The sequence below is a fragment of the Marmota marmota genome, unplaced genomic scaffold (assembly GCF_001458135.2).
Source record: "Marmota marmota marmota unplaced genomic scaffold, marMar, whole genome shotgun sequence".
NCBI lineage: Eukaryota > Metazoa > Chordata > Mammalia > Rodentia > Sciuridae > Marmota > Marmota marmota.
Genome location: NW_026000082.1, coordinates 39,320,316 through 39,344,623, shown reverse-complemented (window position 1 = coordinate 39,344,623; position 24,308 = coordinate 39,320,316). Strand labels below are relative to the sequence as shown.

At 34.7% G+C, this 24,308-nt stretch overlaps 1 protein-coding gene across 32 annotated transcripts in view; it reads right to left on the bottom strand.

Annotated features, from left to right (window-relative positions):
- The window catches only part of Eif4g3 (eukaryotic translation initiation factor 4 gamma 3), a 292,326-nt gene that overhangs the window by 131,907 nt on the left and 136,111 nt on the right, over positions 1-24,308 (bottom strand). For 17 of the 32 annotated variants that reach the window (XM_048816163.1, XM_048816137.1, XM_048816150.1 and 14 more), the window contains 3 exons: positions 9,828-9,923; positions 8,290-8,403; positions 4,817-4,849 (listed from right to left, as the gene is read on the bottom strand). In XM_048816163.1, the coding sequence (XP_048672120.1) occupies positions 4,817-4,849; positions 8,290-8,403; positions 9,828-9,857 (177 nt within the window). In that variant the 5' untranslated portion in view covers positions 9,858-9,923. Of the gene's footprint in view, positions 1-4,816; positions 4,850-8,289; positions 8,416-9,827; positions 9,924-24,308 lie in introns of those variants that run through there. The other 15 variants (XM_048816167.1, XM_048816154.1, XM_048816152.1 and 12 more) reach the window with 4 other exon arrangements.

The window sequence follows — 24,308 nt, the reverse complement described above, 5'->3', positions numbered from 1 at the left end:
AACAAGGGGTATTCAGTCAGATCCCTAAGAAAACAGTTTGGGAAGTGAGCATCCTAGTGGAAGACTTCATTCATAGATCAAATATGTTTGGGAAAAGAAAAAGGCAAGCCAACTGGCTGCTAAAGGAGCAGAACTGGCTCTGTTATATGGCAGGCCAGGCACTTTAATTCCCAAACACCAACAAAAAATAGGGGTTATATTACATCATTTCTATCACTTATGAGCATATTGTACCCATTTTGTAATTACAAAAGCTGAAGCACAAGGTTCAACTCCTGATACGCATTTTCTCCATTTTTCATGCTCCCCACTCTATAATTCCATGTGAACAAGACCCCAGATACAAATGCCTATCACTATCCTTCATAAAGTTCTGAGTTCTGGTCACAAGATTGTTTAGATGCTTGATCTGTTATCCTATTCACATTCACATGCCAGGTCTGACCCTAGAGGCAAACCATAAGCCTTCACTTGTGGTTTATTTCACTTAATGAGACTAACTAAAGCAATACAACTATGTCTCAACCTAGAAATACAACAGCACCATTTTCAATAGAGAAATCTTTAGGGATTATATTGAAAAAATAACATAAGTGAATTATTCTTGGGGGTGGGAGTTGTTTCTGTTTTGTTTCTTCCCCCCAAAACAAAACAAACTACAATAGGAAGAAAATGCAGTTTCAATGCTTGTCACCAGGTACTATATTACTTGGTGGCACATACTGTCAAGGTTTTTGAAGTTTGTTGTTTGTTTATGCATAGTATTTAGCATTTACAAACACTGCAAGGTGTAAAATTATTTGATTCCATGAATATTTCTAAATACTAATTCCCTGGTTTTTCTCATAATGAAAAGAAGACTAAGTCATGGTATGCAACCAACCACCTGATCTCTACTGTGAAACCCAAAAGTAAAATAAGGATAGGTACATACATAACTTTAAACCACAATTACACAGATTTCAAAGACCAAACACTTGAAATAAACAAGTCAGAATCTAAAAAATCATATCAATGGCTTGTTTTGGGGTTTTTGTTTATGGTGCTGGGGATTGAACCCAGGGCCTTGTGAATGCAAGGAAAGCACTTCACCAACTGAGCTATATCCCCAGGCCCCAACGGCTTGTTTTAATTCTGAATGTATTTTCTGTTCTTTCAGTCTCTAATTACCTTGTGATTTTCAGTGTAAGAAAAAAAGGAAACATAATTTTAAAAGCTAAGAGTGTTTCACAAATAAAATGACTCAACACTTTTTATTTTACCTTTGAAGAAAACTACAATTCCAAAAGCTCTTCAGGTAATAAAATGCAAAAAAAGCCAAAAACGAAAACACCAAGACAAAAAAGAAAGAAAATATTTGATAATTTAAAGTATCCCTGCAAAAGCCACAAACTGATGATACCAGGAAGAAGTAACCCTCATAATTCTAAATGCAGCATGGTATTCCTGGTTTGCAGGGAAGTCAACAGAACTACAGGCCGGGCAGGCATTGTGGTACACACCTGTAATCCCAGGAACTCAGGAGGCTGAGGCAGGAGGATCACAAGTTCAAGGCTAGCCTCAGCAACTTGGCAAGGACCTAAGAAACTCAGTGTGACCCTGTCTCAAAATAAAAAATAAAAAAGGGCTAGGTATGTGGCTCAGTGGTTGAGCACAGCTAAAGATCAACCTGCCAACACTTTCCTGAGTCATATTACTCATGAAAAATCTTGCTCCACATAGATTTCTAAAAGTTTTCCTGGATTGTTGGAATGAAGTAAGGATAAACTGATATCACATGCCTTTAATAACTCAGGAAAAAAGTTAAGAAAACAGAATTTCTCAGTCAACTATTTATAAAATGCTTATACCATCCTGATTTAAAGACCACTGCTACGGAATACAAGCAGAGAAACAGAACTTAAAAACTAATAAACAATCTATAAGAACCTGGCTACTCTTATAAGAAGGTGGGCACGGGTTATTTTGTAATATAGTACTAGTTTCAAAATCTACCCAGCATTCCATCAGTCAATTGCAAGACAATCTATAAAAAGAAATGAGGCCAAGGGTAATGTTAATTCCATTTACTAATGCTCTGCCTTAAGAGAAAGAGAGGTATACAAAGTGAACATGTAAAAAACCAGAAACTAAACTGTGCCTTATATCAAGGAGCTTAGGGGGCTGGGGCTGGGACTCAATGGTAGCGCACTTGCCTGGTATGTGTGAGGCATTGGGTTTGATTCTCAGCACCACGGATAGATAGATAGATAGATAGATAGATAGATAGATAGATAGATAAATAAAATAAAGAGCTATCAATAACTTAAAAAAAAAAGGAGCTCAGAAAACTTTTCCAATTCCTTTTCACCACTTAATTCGCAAATTAAATGTTTCTATGACTCTGGTTCTTGAATGCAGATTTCCCAGGTTTCTCTTTTAGGAGAATCTGGCTTGACAGGGAATGAAATTCCAACCTTGCATATGTAGCCTGGACTAAATTTCATAAAAAAAATTATAATATCTTGGGTGGGGGTTGTGGCTCAGTGGCAGAGAGCTCACCTAGCAAGTGCGAGGCCCTGGGATTTAGCCTCAACACCACATAAAAATAAATAAAGGTACTGTGTCCAACCACAACTAAAAAACAAAAGTTATAATATCACCTTTTTACCTAAGGGCCTATCTTTTTCAGTACTAGTAGTAACCCTTATGTCCTGGATTCTCACTCTGCTAATCATTTTACTTGCATTATGTCACTGATTCTTTTTTATTATTATTATTATTTTTTAAGTTGTCGACAGACCTTTATTTTGTTTATTTATATGTGGTGCTGAGAATCGAACCCAGTGCCTCACATATGCCAGGAAAGTGTGCTACTGCTGAGTCACAGCCCAAGCCTTCACTGATTCTTTATATTAATCTTGAGATGGTATTACTATCTCCATTTTACTGATAACAAAACTGAAGCTGTGTATTATCTAAGTGGGAACACTCAGATAATAATAAGGAATCATTAGGAAGCTGAGGCATTAGAATCTCAAGCTTCAGGTCAGCCTTAGGAAACTGGCAAGACCCTATTCTCAAAATAAAAAGGCTAGGGATATAGCTCAGTGGTAAAGTACCTCTAAGATTAATTCCCAGTGCTGAGAAGATTAAAAACAGTCAAACCTAGGTCTGTCTACCTGATAGCAAAGTCCAGATCCGCACCGCCTTATTTTGCGGCAGGTGGGGGTGGGAGAGATGTGCAGGTACTGGGAATTGAACCCAGGGACCCATGACCACTGAGTCATATCCCCAACACTTTCTTTAAAATTTGAGACAGGGTCTTGCTATGTAGCTTAGGGGATCACTAGATTGCGAAGGCTGGCTTTGAATTTAAGACCCTCCTATCTCAGCTTCTTGAGTTGCTGGGATTACAAGTGAGCCATTCCTGGGTCAAAGTCCAAACTCTTAAAGCACTTCATAATACTATTTTTTTTAAGTTATAAATGGACACAATACCTTTATTTTATTTATTTTTACGTGGTACTAAGGACTGAATCCAGTGTCTCACACATGCTAGGCGAGTGCTCTACCACTGAGTCACAATCCCAGCCCCTACAATACTATCTTTTAAGGCTAAAAACTACCCGAGATTTATTTCTTTATGAAATCTAAATAGACATCCGATTCATTTAAAATTAGTTTTCTTACAAAGTACTTTTAACACTTCAGGATGTAGAAAGTCATTATGTTATCCAAATTGAAAGCACGACATTTCAAGAAACTGATTCTTGTACTGAAGGCCTTCAATTAAACAGTATCCATTTAGTCAGTAATAAAAGCTCTAAATATGACACCACTGGGAAATACTGGTAATATTTCCCTTATTTTTTTGACAGTACTATGTTACATAAAAATAATTACTTAAACCAGCTATCACTTACTGACTGCTTACTTTGTATCGATACCTTACGTGTATATAATCTCTAAAAGAAGGTGTTATCCCTGTTTTATCCATATTTTACATATGAGGAAACAGGCTCAGAAAGACTTGCTTAAAACAACTGGTTACACAATAGAGCTGGTAATACAAACCTTGATCTATCAGAGTCTAACCTAAACTTCTCCCAGGACACCAGGAGAAGATGTTTCAGAACACTCCAAAGTAGGAGGAAGGTGTGTATGAAAGTCTTTGTTCTCCCAAAATGCTAAGTTTTGATAAATAACACAGTACTAGCATGCACATTTTAAAAATTTTAATTCCTATAATAAATTCATTTTAATAAACCAGTAGGCAAAAAATATTAAAAATAAATAAGGCATCTATTTTCTATGTATGCTAAGAATAAAGATAATTTACACAGCAATTCAATGTATATTGTTGTTAATGTCATTAGGTCTAAGTTAGTAATTGATATTAATAGTGGTTTTAGAAATACTAAAGCTATTTTATACACATCAAAACAAATTACATCAGAATGTTAACAGAAAACCCTTAGAATGTTGCCTGCTCCATTCAGTTAAATTTCAACAAGATAGAGATCAACAAAGTTTCTGAAGTCTTAATATATCTAAATTTTTCAAAGTTGTCTAATTTCAAATCAATCTTTTTTAGAAAGAAAAAAAGATCAGAGTATTAAAAAAATTTGCTGTGAACAGAAGCAAAGGGGTACATTAATAACAAAATGCAAAGGAATTATTAAAGGACAATAAGAACTGAACTACATCCGATAGAAACTACTCTGGAAAGAGTAATTTGGGTGATTCCGTGGGTGGCAGCATTCTAAGAGTCAGCAGCTACTGAAGCTCCCGCCTATTAGTTAAGGGTGATAGTGAAGGGGCAAGGGTACAGTACCTGATGATGGGCAGGTCGAGGCCCCGCTGCAAACTGAGAAAAGGAGGGAAAACAAACACAAAAGGAAAGGCACAAAGAGTCAGAAACACAACAACAAAAACCAAAATGTCACACAATATGCCAAAAGAAAAAACCCACAAGAAAAAAAAAAAAAAAAACATAGAACAGTCAAAGCTTTGCTGCAGGACAGTGACAGACAGGTACTACGATTCAACAGGTTAACAACACTACCAAGATAGTTTGTCATTTATCAGCTAGAAGAAAAACGGCTAAGCTGTTAGATACCTAGAGTGCTCTCTAATAGGAATACCTCAAATAAACAAATAAATAAATAAAGCCTAAATCAGGCAGATGAAAGTTTTAGACACTGGGTGATTATATTAAGACAAACATGAAAATCAAGTATGCTATATGTAACTGATACAGCCAGATGACATGAGAAATGCGTTTACATTACAAGAAATAGTCAAGAGATCATTATAATGTCTGGCAGGAAATAAATGTAACAGGACTAATAGCAAATTTTCTTAACGTAAATGAGGGATCTTATACATGAATTTGAAGTTTCTGTATTTTCCTCTTATTTCTTGAAGTTAAAGCATAAAGGTTTATGAAAAATACACTTTTTAAATGTACTTAACTGTTAAATTTAATACCAGGCATGTCAAAGCAAATAGCTGGTAAAGAACATCAGTGTCTTACATGATTAATCAAAATGGTACTATTTATAGGCTTGAGAAGGAAAAAAGAAAAAAAAAGAATTTAAAAAGTCAAATCTCTCATTCTTATTTGTTGAGAACAGCAAACACTATACTTATGTACCTACTGCTATTTGTTATGAGAATAAAAGGAAAAGGAAACCTAATTCCTCAGCTAAATCATACAGTGCTTCAAAGTCAATAATATATATTCCAAAGCTTCCTTCAACTCAGAATGGAAGAAAAGCTCCTCATTCATGAAAATTTCTATTGCCAAACCTCTAAAATCAAACAATTCAACAGAGAAAACTTTGGCTTCCATTATGTTTCAATTAAAAAGGACCGAAAAAAAATACAGGGGCATGTACAGCCATATATTATATAGTACTAATACATTAGGTAGGATGATGTTAATCACCCTCTTTAATAATGAAAATATTTAGAAAGTAAATGTTTTGAGTGTAAACCACACAGGGTTTTTATTTAATACCTTTAAAGTATTAATACCTTCATACTTCCTATGAAGAACATTCCATGAATTTATTACCACAGATGAATTAGACTGAAGATTAAGAAACAATCCTTCATGCTCAGAATTTAAATCATGTGCAATAGAATCTTGCAAGAGTTTCAGAATTGTTTTCCCAACTAACACTGTTGTCACACGCAAAAAAATGTAAACAAATTTCATTGGACCACATGGCCAAAATGTCAGATAACCTGGAAGACAGTTCTGTCAAGAATTCACCTTAAAAACAAAAATATCAACTATTGTTTTAAGTAATGAAAGACTCCCTAATGATTTATAGTGTAGGGGTGTGTTAGGTGGGCCATAATAATTGGCTAAACACTATAATCAGTTTTTCAGAATAGTAGTCACAGCAGCAGTTATGGTTATTGGGGAAAATATTCTCTTCAAAGAAATTGATGTCTTTTAATTTTCCAATTACGAGAACAAAATAGATCATATCTCTGTTATGGACATTAAATTTCAAGAATAAGCAATACCACCCATGTGATATGAAAGTAGGGGGTGGAAGTAAGATGTTTCTTCACAGGAGAATTTTCAAGAAAATGGGAGAGAAGGGCCATGTAAAAGAGTAACCTGAGTACAGCAGTACCTGTCTTATCACTGTTCCACAGAAAGGCCCCGTTTCCAAAGCTCTAATATAATAGTTGAAACTTTACATATTTGGAATGCTCCATTCAGTAGAGAACTTTCCATGAACAAAGAGGACTACCTTATAAAATTATACATATATTAAAAAAAAAAAAGAAAGAAAAGAAAACCACAACTTAAGGTAGTGGGAAAGTACCCTTGGATAGTACCCTAGTCTATTTTGCACTAGTCACCATTGGCTATTGAATTTTTCATTTGGAATGACAATAGTCTTAATGCTGAGGGTAACTGTAAGCAACAGAACAAACTGTAGTCGCTGCTGGCTCTAATTAAAAAGAGAAAATCCCTTTTTTTCTTTTTTCAAGAGGGGTCTTTAAGATGGTGAGGATTGTAGATATAAAGGAAAGCAGCCTTATGTGAACTTGGAATCGATGTTAATGCCACCCACCCATCCACTCACACACTCACCCTTCTATGCATACTTGGTTTACCCAATGTGACATTGATGTAACTTTAGTGTTTGGCACCACAAAATATAAAAATAACCAATGGTTACAGGTTATTACAATAGCCAAACTGTTCTCTTTCCCAATTTCAAGATATCAATAGCTTCACTATTTTTAAGACTATTTAAAAAAAAAAACTGCTTTAAGAGTTCCAAAACAATAAGGAAATGAAATAGATAGGTAGCTTATTAGTATTTTTTTAATAAGACGTCCCACATTATGAACTTAACTAAGATACTAAGTTTCAAATAGAAATAAAGGCACAAAGATAATCTGACAGAAAAGTGAGGGCATTTGAAGCCACCTGATTGCAAAGTCAGCTACCCAATGAAGAACAGAAAAGCCTAAACTGTGTAATTGCCAATGGCCTATTAATGCAGAAATAGAATGGAGTAAGCCTCAGCTGCTCTACAAAGCCATGGGACGTGCCCTTCCTTAGTGCAACACCTTACCTCTCCTCTCCTTCCCAGTTAAGACAGCTGTGGGATGAATGAGACTAGACTATGGCAACTTGGGATGTAAACAGAAAATGCAGTACTGCCAAATTTCATACCCCAACTTCACCCTCCCAGCACCAACATAAACAAAATAAAGAATATCAAACCCAAAACAATAAGCAAGAATAGTCCAGGTTTTGCTAGTCTTGCACTTGTTTTGGGGCATGTAATGGAATGTTATATGTGTGGTTTTTAGTAATGGGGGTGGTAATGGTCACTAGCAGAGCAGATGGCAAAAAACTGCATAAAGGATAGTCTCTGAAGAGTTTATGACCACAGAAAAATGGCTGACAACTATAGGTAATTTCCCCCTTGATATTCAATTATCAAATGGAAAGGGGGGGTTAAAGAAGCCTTGAAATTTATCTTTTAAATTCAAATTTATCTGAAAAGAATATCCCACTTCAAGTTCAAAATAAAGAAAAACCTAAACCCCAAATTATTCCTAACTAATTCCCAATAGAGAAGACCCACCCAATTTGTTATTCTTTTTCCCACTATGCCTGGCAAAAACTGCCACGCTAGGTTAGACTTTCAGAGAGGAAGCAATCAATGCATTTGCGTTCATCAGCCAATAAGTGGATGTGGTCAAAAATTATGAGTGCCAGAGGCACCACTGCCTGCAAGAAGTACAGTTTGTTATATTGCTTACAATGCAGTATTTTATCCAGCCTCTTCCAGCCAAGGACCTGTAAACGGGAGTCTGTTCCAAAACCTTCCTCCTCTTCCAGTTGTCTGTGCAATGTATTGGCACTGTTCTGCTGGGCTGTCAAAAAAACTGGTTTAGAGATGCAGCTCTTCAGTCAGGTTTTGCGCCAATTCTAACCATGTAAATTTAATTCTTTTATTTTCCAATAATTAGAAAAAGGGGGAAGGGTAAGAGGTCCATAGAACTCTTTGCAATCAGAGCTTACCATAATGTTCCATGCTTAATGATTAAAACCAGGGCCTATCTAAATTGATTTGATGAGACCTCAGGCCCGCTCCAAGTAGTCAAGTGTCCACATCCCCAAACCACTCTCAGAACAAAACTTGCACCAGACATTGTGTTGACCATTTCAGCAAAAAAAAAAAAAAGAAGAAGAAGAAAGAAAGAAAAAGAGAGAGAAAGAGAGAGAGACACACAAGCAAACAGGCAACTAGGACAAAAGTCCCTCCTCCTTGGAATGGTTCTTCCACCCGGTGGGGAGAACCAGGATCTAAGACCAGGTATTGGAAAAGAGGGCCACAGGGAAAAGACAGGAAGAGGGTAAGAAAGAGATTACATTTTGGTGCAGTCTATGCTGTCCTAATTCTTTGACTAAGTCTTTGGTACATTTCAACAATTTGGATTCATGCATAAAACCAAATGAATAGGAGCTAATGCAATGAAGTATTCCTGTATTCCAGGCAAAAAAGCAGTGGTGGGGAACAAAAAGAAGATTTTCTGTGTTCAGAAGAATACACAGAGCTGAGGTACAAAGAGGGATGTGAGATACAATGAAAGCTGTTACAGAAACACCTTCTAGCCAAAGCTCATCATGCAGGGCAGGAAAGGATATTCTAAGGGAAGGACAGCTGAAGCCACTGTTTACTTTCGTGAGACAGAAGGATGAACCTTGAGTAAATTCTCAATCTTTGCAGTACTTGTTGCAATCCAGGTGAAGGATAAACAAAGAGGATGATAGCATTTGCATTGTATGACAATTTATTTACCATTTGAAGAAATGAATACACCCCTGGTGTATGTCATGCACATGTCCACACTGTAAAATGATTAGAACTGATCCAGTGACAATGAGTCAGAAGCCTTATTTCCCGAACCAGCAGAATTTAAGACTACTTAGCAAAATTCAGTTTACTTTAAAAAAATCATTATGCTTTACTCTTCTGGATTTTGAACAGTACAACACTCACATTAACAGCTGAAATGAAGTACACCTGAATGCAACCAGACTTTAAAGAATCATCACAGACAAGCAAAAATGATCTAAAAGCTCCACCTCTTTTTTTCATAATAAATTCAAATTATCCCTATGATAAGGTCTGAAAATGCAATGCTAACCAATAACACTAATAATAATAATAAAAAAATCAACTATGAAACAAATGTCCAAAATCCAGTAAAAATACTTGCCAAATGAACCCAGGCTACTATACACAAAAACTAAGGTGGAAAATATTATTTGGAACAAGCTTTTGTTTACTTACCGGAGAACGGGTTTGAGGTTGTGAATTCATTGTCTGAGGGGCTTGAGGGTATACCAACGTGGTTGGACCTGCATTCTGTCCAGAGGGATAAGGGGTCTGTCAAAGAATGGCAAGAACAATATCATATCTTGAAAAAATATGGCATGGCATCTCAAATTCAAGATTGTAAAAAAAGTTAATGAAAATGGTTATTAATGTGGTTTACAATTCTATTTTTTAAATTTTAACTTATTACAATATGCAGCAACTAAGGATCAGCACAACATTTTTTTTTTTTTTTTACAAATTACTGTAAATCTCCATAATAAGGAGTCAACAGCAACCCAAAGATGAGGCACAATTATTTGAAACTCTGAGTGGAAAGAAAACCCACTGTAATTCATCAATTTCTGAAATGGAAAGTCCAAGTCACAAACAGAACCCAACTCAACTGGGGTTAACTCATTACCATTGTGATGTGCTTTCCAAATTACCCAAAGGCAGCCCTTATGGAAGACGTCTCATAACCACAACCAGCAGCCCACACAGTTAACTGGTCTCTTGCCAAAGCTTACACCTTAATCCTTCTACATGATCCCATAAAAATCAAAGGTTAAGAACTTTATAACTAAATTAAGTGATCATACCCATATTAACTTCCATAGGTCTTTTTTGAAAATAAGACATAAAGGCTAAAAACTGTGAGAATGAATTTAGAAAAGAAAAAAAGAAAAGATTTACAACATGTTTAAAGTGAAATTCGAAGAAGCTCAGGAAACATAGAACCAATTCAATTCAGATTGTAATTACAGCTACTTAATGATGTGATTGGTTTGGGCATGAATTGTTTTTTCCCTATGAATGTAAAACGGACCACCACCTAACCTCACAAAGCAGTTGCTAAGATTAAATGAGATTAATGAGATAAATCATTATGCAGTTATATTTACTTGCCACAATTACCAGTTCTATAAATGAGGAAATCAAAGACTAGAAAATTTAAGTGTTTTACACTATATAACTATATAAAGGACACATCTGGAAAGTAGCAACATTGCTTCAATGAATAAATGAATTATCTATAAGTTCTGGCCCCCGTTTACCATTTAACAGAAGTTCAACTAGGCTCACCAATTTTAAAGTAAATGTTTAAAAAGATTCATCATGGCTTTCAAATAATGAAAACAAAACTAAAAGTTTCATAACAGACACAGAGGATATCTGGCAACCTATAATAGGATATCTATTATTATAGTTCCCTCTAAAGATAACACTAAGATTCAACATGAGGCTGATTTAATTTCTTACCAAAGTTCTATTACAACTGTTCACAAACTGGAAAACATGGCAGTAAGTATCTCATTTCTATTAAATACTTGATAACTGGATCAAACATAAACCAAAAAAAAATTATTCAGGTTTGTTTTTCTCCAAGATTGCTTTTACTACATATCATGGTCAAATGCTGAAAATCTTGACTATTCACCTTAGGAGAAAATGTGGTATATGAAAGATTTTTTAAAATCAATTCTGGCAAGATTTAGATCAGAACAGTACTTCTTCAAATTCTACAAAAGCATTTGGATATAACTTTAAAATGTTAATTTTATTCTTCATTAAATTGAAGAAAATCATCAAATATCCGGAAACTAATTTCTTTGTGATGAATCTCCTTGATTTTAGGATATCTAGATACCTTCTTCAGATTCAACTGCTATGTGAAGTATAAGCTTTTAGTTGTCAAAATATTATAACACTAAAATATACAACTTGTGAAAACAGTAAAAATATTATTTCTTTCTATACTTCAAAGTGAAGTGAGCTCTTACAGAGACCAAAGAAAAGGAACCCGCTGTTTTTCATAGAACACGCTAAAAGCATGCATAATGATATTTAACCTCATTAAAATTTCAGTAATATTATCAACACTGGAAACAAAAACTGCAACAGATAATCAAAGGAAAAAGAAGTACATGGATTAGCATTCAGATACAAACTTCTTTTTTTCTGTAATAACACTCACCCCTAACCATAGAGTGGCGTCCTATCAAGATTGCTCCCAATGCGCCTTCTATAGACTATATCACTGCTCCCAAATGATTACTAATAAAGCAAAGAATTGCATTTTACTGTAGCTTGGGCATTCTATTCTAAAAAAATGTAAAAAAAAAAAAATCCTAAAACCCCAAATACATTTTATCTTATATTTACACTGCATATATGCCAAGAACTAGCTTAGACACTGCATACAATTGTATCTAAATGCAAAGAATCATGTCTAATGGAGCCATACATACAAGCAACATTGACAATATGGGGTATTTAACACTAGCATTTAATAAACAAATTTTACCTACAGCTTACTCAGTTCTCTCTCTGACCACTTGTCCATTCTTTATGGCTGCCTTTAGAAATTTCTTAGGAACGTGTATGATTTGTATCTATTGTTGCTGCAAGCAGTGCACTTGGTAAAAGATGCCTCTGTTATCTTTAATTTATCCTTTGTATTTAATGGCATGATTAATCAAGTTCACTGGTAAACTTATTCTATAATACTTTCCTTAATTTATTAGTATGCCTTGTTGAAAAATAATGCAAAAGCTGAGCACAGTGATGTGTGCCTATAATCCCAGCAAAGCAGGTGGCTGAGGGAAGGAGGAGGACTGCAAGTTTGAGGACAGCCTGGGCAACTTAGTAAGACCCTATATCAAAATAAAAAATAGAAAGGGCCTGGGGTTAGGGCTCAGTGGTAGAGGGAATGGGTTCAATCTTCAGCATCACATAAATAAATAAGTAGTAGTGTCCCTCTACTACTTAAAAAAAAAAACAAAAACAGAAAGGGCTGGGATGCAGCTCAGTGGTAAGCACTAGTACGGGGAGGAGATACAACAGTAAAAACAGAACTAGCCAGTGTATAAACTAACAAATTGTCAACAAAATACCAGTGAAGACAAGCAAATCACAACAGTCCTTATGAAACACTCTTTTTGTAAGGTAAGAACTTAATGACCTTTAAATTCATAACAACTATTTTAAAAACATTCCTTTGGGCAAGTTAACCAAAAATAGAAATTTGAGGGTGAATTCCATTGCAAGACAAAATAAGCTAACAATTCCACATATTAATTAGTTCAAAATATAGATATGTTAAAAAAATAAACATTTGACAATGGGCTAAACCGTACAAAAACCATTCGAACAGAAAACATAGCTTACTATGACTCAGGAACTTTTCAAAGTTCTCCATGTAATTCAAAGATGAAACATCATTTCCCTTAATATTAAGGATCTTTTGTTTGTTTGTTTTATAGTCTGGGGGTGGAACCCAGGGCCTCACACATACTAGAAAGGCACTCACCCCTGAGATACACCCACAGCCCCTTTTTTTATTTTAAGACAGATTCTCGCTGAGGGTCTCACTCAATTGCCATGGCTGGCCTTGAACTTGTGTTCTTCCTGCCTGACTTTAAAAGCTATTGGAATTACGGGTGTGTACCACTGTACCCAGCCTGCTTTAAGACAATTTTTTTAAAAAATATTTTTTAGTTGTAGATGGACACTATGCATTTATTTATTTATTTTTATGTGGTGCTGAGGATTGAACCCAGGGCCTCACATGTGCTATGCAAGCACTCTATCACTGAGCCACATTCCCTGCCCTTAAGGTTCTTTCTTTAAATAAACACTGCCATAAAGAGTAAATTCTTTAAGTAAACACTGCCATAGTGGGCATATGTCTGAATATGCCCAGATGGGCTGCCAGGTTTTCAAAGAACCATTAGGTAACAGTTACTCAATTTTCGATTCTATAATTCGTTTTCTAGGAACTTACTCTATGGAAACTTCATAATGTGCGCTCTAAAAAATTTAGAAACATTCTAATTGCCATATATAGGACAGGTGAAATTAGGTTATGCCTAACTAATGAGAGAATACAGCATAATCTTAAAAGAATGAGGTAAATGTACATATACTAGCATGAGAAGATGTATATTACATTATTACATTAAGTGACAAGAGAAAATTGTATAATCTATAATCCTTATGTACAAAAGAACCCTTGTTTTCTTTTAAAGAAAATAGGTACATTAAGAAAGTCAACTCATATAAATCATAATGAAATATCAATAATATTTACTGAAATCTAACACAAAGAAAACACCATACTGTGGGTTTTGAGCATAAGTGAGGTCTGAGGTACGAATGTTTTATTTTCTGAGAATTTTAATTATCAATAAAGAGATGAATATAGGTATAAGAAGCATTTATCCAGCAAGAGAAGGTAGTCCTTGCAGTCACTGAAAAAGAAATAAAAATAATTTAATGGTGGGCTGGGTACAGTTATAGCTCAGCCCAGGTAGGGTACTTTCCTAGCATACGTGAGGCACTAGGTTCAATCCTCAGCACCACATACAAATAAATAAAATAAAGGTATTGTATTCACCTACAAATAACAGTATTTTAAAAAATAATAATTTGGGGCTGGGGTTGTGGCTCAGTGGTAGACTGCTTGCCTAGTAGACTGGGTTCAATCCTCAGCACCTCATAAAAATGAAGATATTGTGTTTGCCTACAACTAAAAAAGAGAGATAAATAAATAAATAAAAATGATAATAATAATAATAATAATAATAATTTGGGACTGGGGTTGTGGCTCTGTAGCAGAGCACTTTCCCAGCACATGTGAGGCACTGGGTTCAATCCTCATCAGCACCACATAAAACAAATAAAATAAAGGCATTGTGTCCATCTACAACTACAAAAAAATATTAAAATAATAATAATTTAATGGTATGGAATGAATCTGAGACAAAATGTTTAAATAAACCCACATATTACAGAGAATATTTAATAGGCATCTCAAATCAATCAGCAGAACATAGGAAAATTAATAAAATATGTCGGGAAAACTAGATCACCATTTAGGGAAACATGACTCATTATTTTTAAAAATCCAGATTGATTAGAAAGTTGGAATGTAAAATTTGAAAATGCACAGGGTGCTACATTTAAATCTGTTTCTATCACCCTAGAGCCTGGAATAATTTTTAAATTAAAAAGAGTAAAGCGTTACGACAAAAATAAATTAAATTAAAAATCCTTAACTTGCTTAAAAATTCTTTATACGGCTAGGACTATATATAGCTCAATGGTAGAGCACTTGCCTATGGTTCGATCCTCAATACCACATAAAAATAAATAAAGATATTGTGTCCATCTACAACTAAAATTTTTTTAATTTTCTTTACAATTATGCATATGTATATAAATGCACACATATATGTTAATTCATTCTTATTAGTAACAAATATCGGACACATAAATGTTATCAGAGAAACAATCACACTATACTGAAGTCTAGACCAACTCTTTGACTATGCTGTTACTCACATGCTTCCAGGCACCTTCAGTCTCTTCACAACTATCTTCTACCCAATCAACACAGAAAATAATTTCTAAAATGATTATAAATGTTCTATATGTACACTCTCCAAAATGGTAGCTATAAGTCACATTTAGTCACTTGAAATATGACCAATGCAACTGACAAAATGAACTTAATTTTATTTAATGAATTTTACTCAAATAAAAATTTTTATTTTGGTACAAAACACAATTTATAATCAACCTTTTTAAAAAAATATTTATTTTTTATTTGCAGTTGGACACAATGACTCTATTTTTAATTTATTTACTTTTATGTGGTGTTGAGGATCGAACCCAGGGCCTTGTGAGTGCTCTACCACTGAGCCACTCAAAATGGTATAATCAACCATTTTGAGCATAGAGTAGTGTTAACTGTATACAGTTCACAAGAGACCAAGAACTTCTTCATGTTACAAAACAAACTGATTACATTTGATAGCCATACAATTTAAATTTTATTTATATATACTTTAATCATTTCGAGTTTAAATAGTCACATATGGCCAGGTTTAGAATTCTGCTACTAATAAAAGTTTTACTCTTCTGATGCCTATAATTTATCACTACAAACTTCTGCAACTCTACATTTAGAGAAGTGCAATAATATCTAACAAACAGGAGTATAACATGAAACACTGTAGAGAGAATCACATACCTATCAGGGAACTTTTTATGAAACTATAAGCATGAGTCTTGTTTTCCCCAACTAAATAAGACTGAAATTTAAGTCACTCATTTTCAAAGTGTGCATCACAGCCCTGGGCATGTATGTCACCCTATCAGAGGATTTGAGAGTTAGAATACTTTATAATATTAATACTAAGATGTTATCTGCCTGTGATGACATTTGCACAAATGACAGGAAAATAAGGTGCTGGTACCTTAGTAAAAATCAAGGCAAAGGTAGTCTTTGTATTCTTTACCACCAACACTATTACCTTACATTCTTATTTTTTACAAGAGGAAGGAAAAAAAAACGCAGTATTTAAGAATGTCACAACAGTAACTTACTAGTTTTTATTTTGATAATTATAGATATGGACTTTGGGAGTATCCATATACTCTTTTTCTACTTGCACTAATAGCATTTTTACATAAGTACAGTATATGATGACAGCCAGAAAAATCACATTGATACAATCCATTAACTTAGGTTTTTCTAGTCATCAATATCTGTGAGTACATTTAGTCCTATGCAATTTTAGCAAATGCATAGATTCAGTTATTCTATTCTAACTATTACAAATACAGAGAAGTTCCTTCACAGGATCCATGATACTACTCTGTCCTATTAAAGCTGACACCATACCCACAGACAATCAACTGATTTTCTGACTCTATAATTTGCTCATTAAAAAAATGATATATAAAAAGAATCAAATGCCATGCAAACAACTGTTTGATATGCTGAGTGAAAAAATGAGAAGACATAAAACAATTCTACAGCACAGAGGTAAGAGGGTTTCCACCAAGTAAAAGCGCTTATACAAACATTTGAGTTACAAGGCAAACTAAATGCTTTTTCAAAACAACAAACTTTACCTTTACCTAACAAACTATTGTTTATGTAGACTTTGGTATGTGGCAGATATTTTCTTATAAATGAACAAAGCAACCTTCTATTTCAAGAAAACTGAAAGTAATTACCAATATTAAAATTCAAATTTTCAAGTGAAAATTAACTTTTGGAAATGTGTGTCTGTCACCACAAGCTTGACCATACTTCCTTATAAAACTTTTAAAATGATAATGTAATTATTTTTATATTGCATACTATAAAAATGGTTATTTTATATTGTATAATATAAAAGTTTTTAGTAGGGAAGATATGCTTAATTTAGGGAAGTGATATTTCCAAATGACCAATATATAATGTCACAAAAATCACAGATAATAATCCATTCAAGTGCTTCAACAGAAAGCACTTGTATCTGTGTATCAGGCAGAATATATCTGAGATTCCAAATAATTTTTGTTAAGGCAGATATTAAAAAGATCTACAATATTGTAAGCAATGCCACGCTTCCTATCATTTTATTTGATTTGGATAGATATTATTTCCATGAAAATGTTAACCTAATATGTTGTTTAATTTTTATTTTAAACAAAATAAGTGCGCAAAATTTCTTCAATTTTAACTTCTGTAGTAAATATTAACAGATATAACACACTAAAAATACTGAAAACTCCAAAGAGTTTTGGGGTTTGGTTTGGTTTTGCACTGTTAGGGGAACTGAACCCAGGACATGAACACAGTAGGCATGCGCTCTATCATTTTTAAAAGTATGGAGGGAGGCTGGGGTTGTGGCTCAGTGGTAGAGGACTCGCTTAACACATGTGAGGCCCAGGGTTTGATCCTCGGCACCACATAAAAATAAATAAATAAAGGTATTGTGTCTGACTACAACTTTAAAAAATATATATGGAGGGACCCTACAAAGCATACAGCTGAAACACTGGCTTCTAATTATACTAGAACTGAAAGTGTTCCTCCTTTGCCTCTGGCTATTAAAATAGGAAAAGTTCACTCTGTATACCTATCCTTAAATTTTTGTTAGAAAGAGAGAGACTTTCTCATGCCTGATGACTGCAGGACAGTTTGTTTTCACTCTCCAAAATTTCCACAGGTGTAGCACATCATTTTATTATGATCCCAGTAATACTTTTCCATCTACAATGTAACTTCATAAAATTTACAATTTATCTGGGCTCTACATAACTAAATTATAAAGACAAGTCAGCAGGAATCTACTCAATTCCCAGCTATTCCCTTATGACAGAAGGAAAGAAGTGGAACCTGTTTGCAACATTCAGGCCTGTCTAGGGGCTGCCCACAGGACTGATTTGGAGTGCTGATGGGAACAGAGGCATAGTTTCGATATTAGCAGGGGAGGTTAACTGAAAGGTAAACTGGCTCCAAGACACTGGAAAGCAACAGGAAGGGTAGAAGAAATGGGCACGAACCTAGGTTGCTGCCTAAAAGAACACTCAAAGGGTAAGCATCACATTTAAAAGCACCCACATATACCAAGGGAGGTTGGGGGAAGTATACTCATAGGCATGAAGACATACACACAGAAGACATCTACAACCTTAACTCCAGGTTGATAACTGCCAATCTGCCCCAGCACAGAGACAGACCACAAAGACTGAAAGAGGTGGCTCTTTCTTCAGGTATGTAATTTCTAATAAAAGGCCATAAGGCCTAAAAATTAAGAGGGCAACATGGCCCATCCAAAGGAACAAAATCTCCAGAACCCCTACAGAAACAGACTTGAATTATTTGACAAAGACTTCAAAAATAAAGGTAAATAGAGAAATAATAAATAAATAAACGATACATCAGGGCTGGGGCTATAGCTCAGTGGGTAGAGTGCTTTCCTTGCATGCACGAGGCCCTGGGTTCAAATCCCAGCACCAAAAAAAAAAAATACGAACAGAAAACGAAATGAAATCAGGAAAAAAATATAAACAAAATGAGACTGTTGTCACAGGAGAAGAGACGTCTCTGGAAAAGGGTTCAAAAGTTCCCAGAGGAGAGGGAACTCAACTCAGGGCCCATGGGGTTCTTGGCACACATGATGGAAAAGAATTTTGGCATGAGCCAGACAGAGGTTTATTTAAGAAGATAGATACACATTCAAGAGAGAATGTAGGCTGTCTTGAGATTGAGAAGCAGCCTTGACTTGGGCTGGGGGTCCAATGTTTATAGAAGGACTGTTGTCAGGGGCTGGACTGGAGGTGGATCCAGGCTGGAGCTGCACCATTTTACGCCAATTTTCCTGAGGTGGTATATTTCCCTCAATATACAAGGGTGTGGGGACAAGGTTTACAGCAATGTTTTCTTTATATCAATGAATGGCTTGAAAGGTGTTTCCCTTAAGATTCCCCATTTCTCTCTCCTTATCCTAAATCCCTATCTCACTATCAGAAAAGAGCTATAAAAAAAGAAAAATTCTAGTAATGGCATGGTGGCACACACCTGTAATCCCAGAAGCTAGGGAGGATCACAACTTCAAAGCCATCCTCAGCAATGGTGAGGCCCTAAGCAACTCAGGGAGACCATGTCTCGAAACGAAATGAAAAGAAAGGAAAAGAAAGAAAAATTCTAAAATTGAAAAATATAGTAAATAAATTGGGAAAAAAATTATTAGAAAGGTTCAAATGCTGGATCAAGTAAACAGAAGAAAATATCATCACCCTTTAAAACGAGATTACTAAAAATAATCAAGTCAAAGAAGAAAATAGAAAACAAAGTGAAGTGAACAGAGCCTCTGGGACTTATGATATACCATCAAGTGAACCAATACTCACATTACAAAAGAAGAAAGAGAAAAGGGGTCAGAAATATAATTCAAAAAACAGTGGCTTCACACTTCCCAAATCTGAGTAAAGATGGGTAACAAAAGCAAGAAGTTCAATTACTTGGAATGTAAAACAGAGACTAAAAGACAGATAAAGAATCTTCTAAGGAGCAAGGTAGGTGACTCGAGGTATACAAGAAATCATCAATAAGATTATCAGCAGACAGATTTAAAAGATAAAAGCACCTGTCTGATTGCACAAATGGTGTGACCCTACTTTGTGTACAACCAGAGAGGTGAAAATTTGTGCTCCATTTGTATACAATGAATAGACGAGCATTGTGCTGTCATGTATAACTGATTAGAACAAATGAAAAAAAAAAAGATAAAAGCATTAAGAAGTATATATCTACTAGGAGCAGTCACATCCCCCATAACCCCAGAGACTCTGAAGGTTGATGCATCAGGATCCCAAGTGTGAGACCAGCCTCAGCAACTTAACAAGACTGTCTCAAAATAAAAAAATAAAAAGAGATGGGGATGTAGCTCAGTGGTTAAGAGCCCCTGAGTTCAATCCCTGGAACAAAAACAAAAAACAAACAACAACAACAACAACAAAAACCCACACACACATATCAATGTTAATGAATACACAATAAATATAATTATATATCTATGATAATCTAATGTTAATAGATACACACACACACACACACACACACACACAAAGGTGTAATTTGTAATACCAACAGCATAAAGAAAAGGGGACCAAAGTATAAAGGAGACTACTTTGGCAAGCAATTTAAGTTATCACTTTATACTGTTTTAACACTGGTATTTTATACATAATTCCCATGATAATCACAAATAAACTATCTATAAAATATACATGAAAGGAAATGAAAAGAGAATCAAAATATGACACTTCAAAAACTCAAATAAACAAAAAGGAAGAATATGGGGAGAAATGATCAGCATCATTCATCGAAGTCAAAAGGCAGAAGCAACCTAAAAACACACAAATTATGTCTTACACACAAAAAATATTCGGCCTTAAAAGAAATGAAATTCTGACAGGACAGAATTTTAATATTGAGGACATTATGCTGAGTGAAATAAGCCAGTTACAGAAAAACAAATACTGATTGATTCCATTTACTTAATATTGAACTATACACTAAAAAATGTTCAAAGGGCTGGGGTGTGGCTTGGAGGTGGAGTGCTTGTTTAGCATGTGAAATGCCCTTTGATCCATAGTACCAAAAGAAAAACAACATAAGCTTATTTTGGTAAATTTTATGTTGTAGGTATTTTATAATTAAAATATGTCTAAAATTAAAATAGCATTATCACAAAAGTGTAATAAATAAAACAAACAAATTTGTTCCAACTGCACTTATCCATTTAACTGGATGTTGGATTAATACATACTTTTACCTATATGCATGTGTATACTTGCTTGTACCTTATTGAATTTTAAGCAGTACATGATAAAAAAAAGAGCTGGCTAACCCCTGACAACTTGATAAGCAACAATATAACACATGGCTCTCAAAACTGGCAAGCAGCTACACAAAATCCACTCAGTACACATTATAATCAACACTTACTAGTCTGCATAGAACATTTAAGGGAAAAACATTTTCTTTTATTAAGAAGAGTCAAAAGGATCTAAAATTAATTAATATTTTCCCATCTCACAAATTAAGAGATATTGCTTTTAAAAACTACATAATCATCAAGAAAAACTACGAATAATTTAAGAAAACAGGAAGTAATTATTCTGTCACAAAGGGAAAACACTGTGTTTGATTGACAATCAGGAGGTTCAATGAGATGTCTGCTGTTGCAACTGCAACAAGACAGGAATTGGGGAACTACTTCCTCTTTCCCCAAATCACAACTTACCCCTGTGGATTAGCAGAGTTCATTTGAAACCATTTTCTTATTTTTCTTCAGAAAGGTAATCTTAATAGAAAAATACAAATCTGCTATCTGTCTACTACGAAAAGGCAGATACAGGACCCATATAAGTGGTTCAATTTTTGGAATGCCTTTCAAATGATGGCTAAATTGGGTCCCACTTAGGTGAAGTGAATCAGAAGATATGCATGTCAATATTACATTCTAGGGTAACACAAAATTCCTAATGACTATAAAAACTGCTAGAATTTAAATCTCATCAAATATTCTAACAATGTAATACTGAAAAATCCTCTCATTTGATTAGCATTTTAAGGAAAGATGGAATAAAACAAATTAATACAATGCAAGCTTGTAATGCAAGGTCTTTTAATCAACCATAAACTAATACATATTACTTACTTTATACATAATATCTAGGACTATACATAATATAACTCAATAAACTACAACAATTATTCAATATTCCCACTTCAATAGGCATTACTGAAAACAGAATGCTGGCTTTTCTTTCTTTGAAATAAATCTAGTTTCCATTTATCTTTAGAAAACAATCCGAGACTTGGTACGTACAGTGTATATCCTGAACCTCAAAGAGCGAAAACACGAAATGCATTCTGCTGTCATGTATAAGTAATTAAACAAATTTAAAAATAAAAGTAATCAAACAAAAGAGGGAGAACATGTAAATGCCAAGAATAATAAATCATAAACTTTGCTTCCCAAATGAACAGATTGATTATTTTGTGTGCCCAGCATTCCACTGCTCTTTCCTTCTGAGTCAAGCATATAAATAAGTACACAGCATAATAATGACCATGTTTTGATACACTGAAGACTCAATTACAGTACATGGTGGCACTGACCTTCAGTACAATATGAGTAAACAAAAATCAAAATATTACTACATAATTTAACATAAAATTTAAAAACTATAATACTAATATTTCCATTTTTAAAAATATTTACTATAACCACACAAAAATATGAGTTCCTATATAAAAATTTCAGAACATAAATACTTCAATGATGGCCCATGTGTTTAAAATACATGCTAAAATGAAATGGTGCTGAATTATTTTCTGGATAATTAGAAGACTATCTTTTTTCCCTAGTTTATAGTTAAATACCAAAATTTCACCTTTACATTAAAAGCAGCAAAATGGTACTGACTGATAATATAGCAAAAGTTATTTGTAAGAGAAAGCACTTAATGATGGGTCTCTATTTTGATTTTTCTACATTGTGATGCTAAATATAGTAAGAAAAACAAACAAAATACCCCACAAGTTATATTTAGATCATCACTGTGCTGGTTAAATAAACATTTTGCCTGCTGTGTAATGTGACTCCATGTACTTACTCTGCCAAGAATAAACAGAACACACAAACTCAATCACATGAGATAGGTTCACAGAACAGCTGAGTCACCTACCCATAGCAGGCTCTTCACTTCCTGTTCCCCATAACTCAGTGGAAATTTCTGTCTTACCACAACACTTAGCCATTCCCACCAGTAAGTTGCAGTTTCCTGAAAACTTTCCCTGAGTAACAGCAACCAATTCATGATAAAGCTTAATTAGGCACCACATAATTCTACCCCCATCTCTATCCACCTTGACCAATACACCAAGTTCCTGACATTACAAACAAAGGCAAGCAAAAACAAGAGGCAAATTAAGGCTGGCAAATCTCATCTCAATTATGATGCATCTACTTTAGAGAAAACAGCCTCTTCAGTTCAGGTGGAGGTGGATCCAGTATCACTCCACTGTCCATATAGCTTGTTCGATTTGGACATGACCAATATATCCCCTAGGTTTTCATCCTAAAGCATCCCTGAACAGCAAGATAAATCTTCTAGACTTTTAATACAACTACTAAGGACTCAAAGCAAAATTGCTTTACATTTTTTTAACTTAGAAGATGCTAAATAGATATCATTGAAAAGGACAGGATTCCTGTGAATAAGGAATTTACAATGTACCAAACAACTAAGATAACATACAAAGTGTTAATAGGAGTATGAATAATAAATATGTCAAGATGTGCATGGGAGCCGGGCACAGTAGCGCATGCCTGTAATCCCAGAGGCTCAGGAGACTAGACAGAAGGAGTTCAAAGCCAGCCTCAGCAAAAGCAAGATGCTAGTAAGCAACTCAGTGATACCCTGTCTCTAAATAAAATACAGCAAAGGACTGGGGATGTGGTTCGGGGGGTCAAGTGCCCCTGAGTTCAATTCCTGGTACCAGCCCCTAAAAAACTAGAGTTGAGAGATGTTTATATTCTTTTTTTCTTGTACCAATGCTTTGACAACTGGTACATTTTATACATGCAGTATATCTCAATTTATACTACCTGTTTCAAGTACAAAAAAGCCTCAGGTGGCTCTTGTGGCTACCACACTGAATAGTACAGAACTAGACTTTGCCCCTATGGGTTGCTAGACATGCTGTTACTTCTGAAGAAGTAAAGAAGAGGGAAAGGAGCTGGGGTTGTGGCTCAGCAGGGCTCTTCTGTCACGGCACGAGAAGCCCTGGGTTTGATTCTCGGCACCACATAAAAAATAAATAAAATAAAGGTATTTAAAAATTTTTTAATTAAAAAAAAGAAGAAGAGGAGGGAAAAACGAGGATGATACAGGAGCCCACGTGCAATGGCTAGATGAGACAACAATGAATGCTAGAAGTCCACCTGATAGATGGAGGAAAAGAGTAAAATGCAGAAATTGTGAGCCATGGACTGATGGTGGCAAAGTATATTCTTAGCATGCATAAAATCAAGAGGTCAATCCCCAATACCAAAAAAAAAAAGAAAAGAGAAGAGAAGAGGTGGGGGGGGGGGGGAG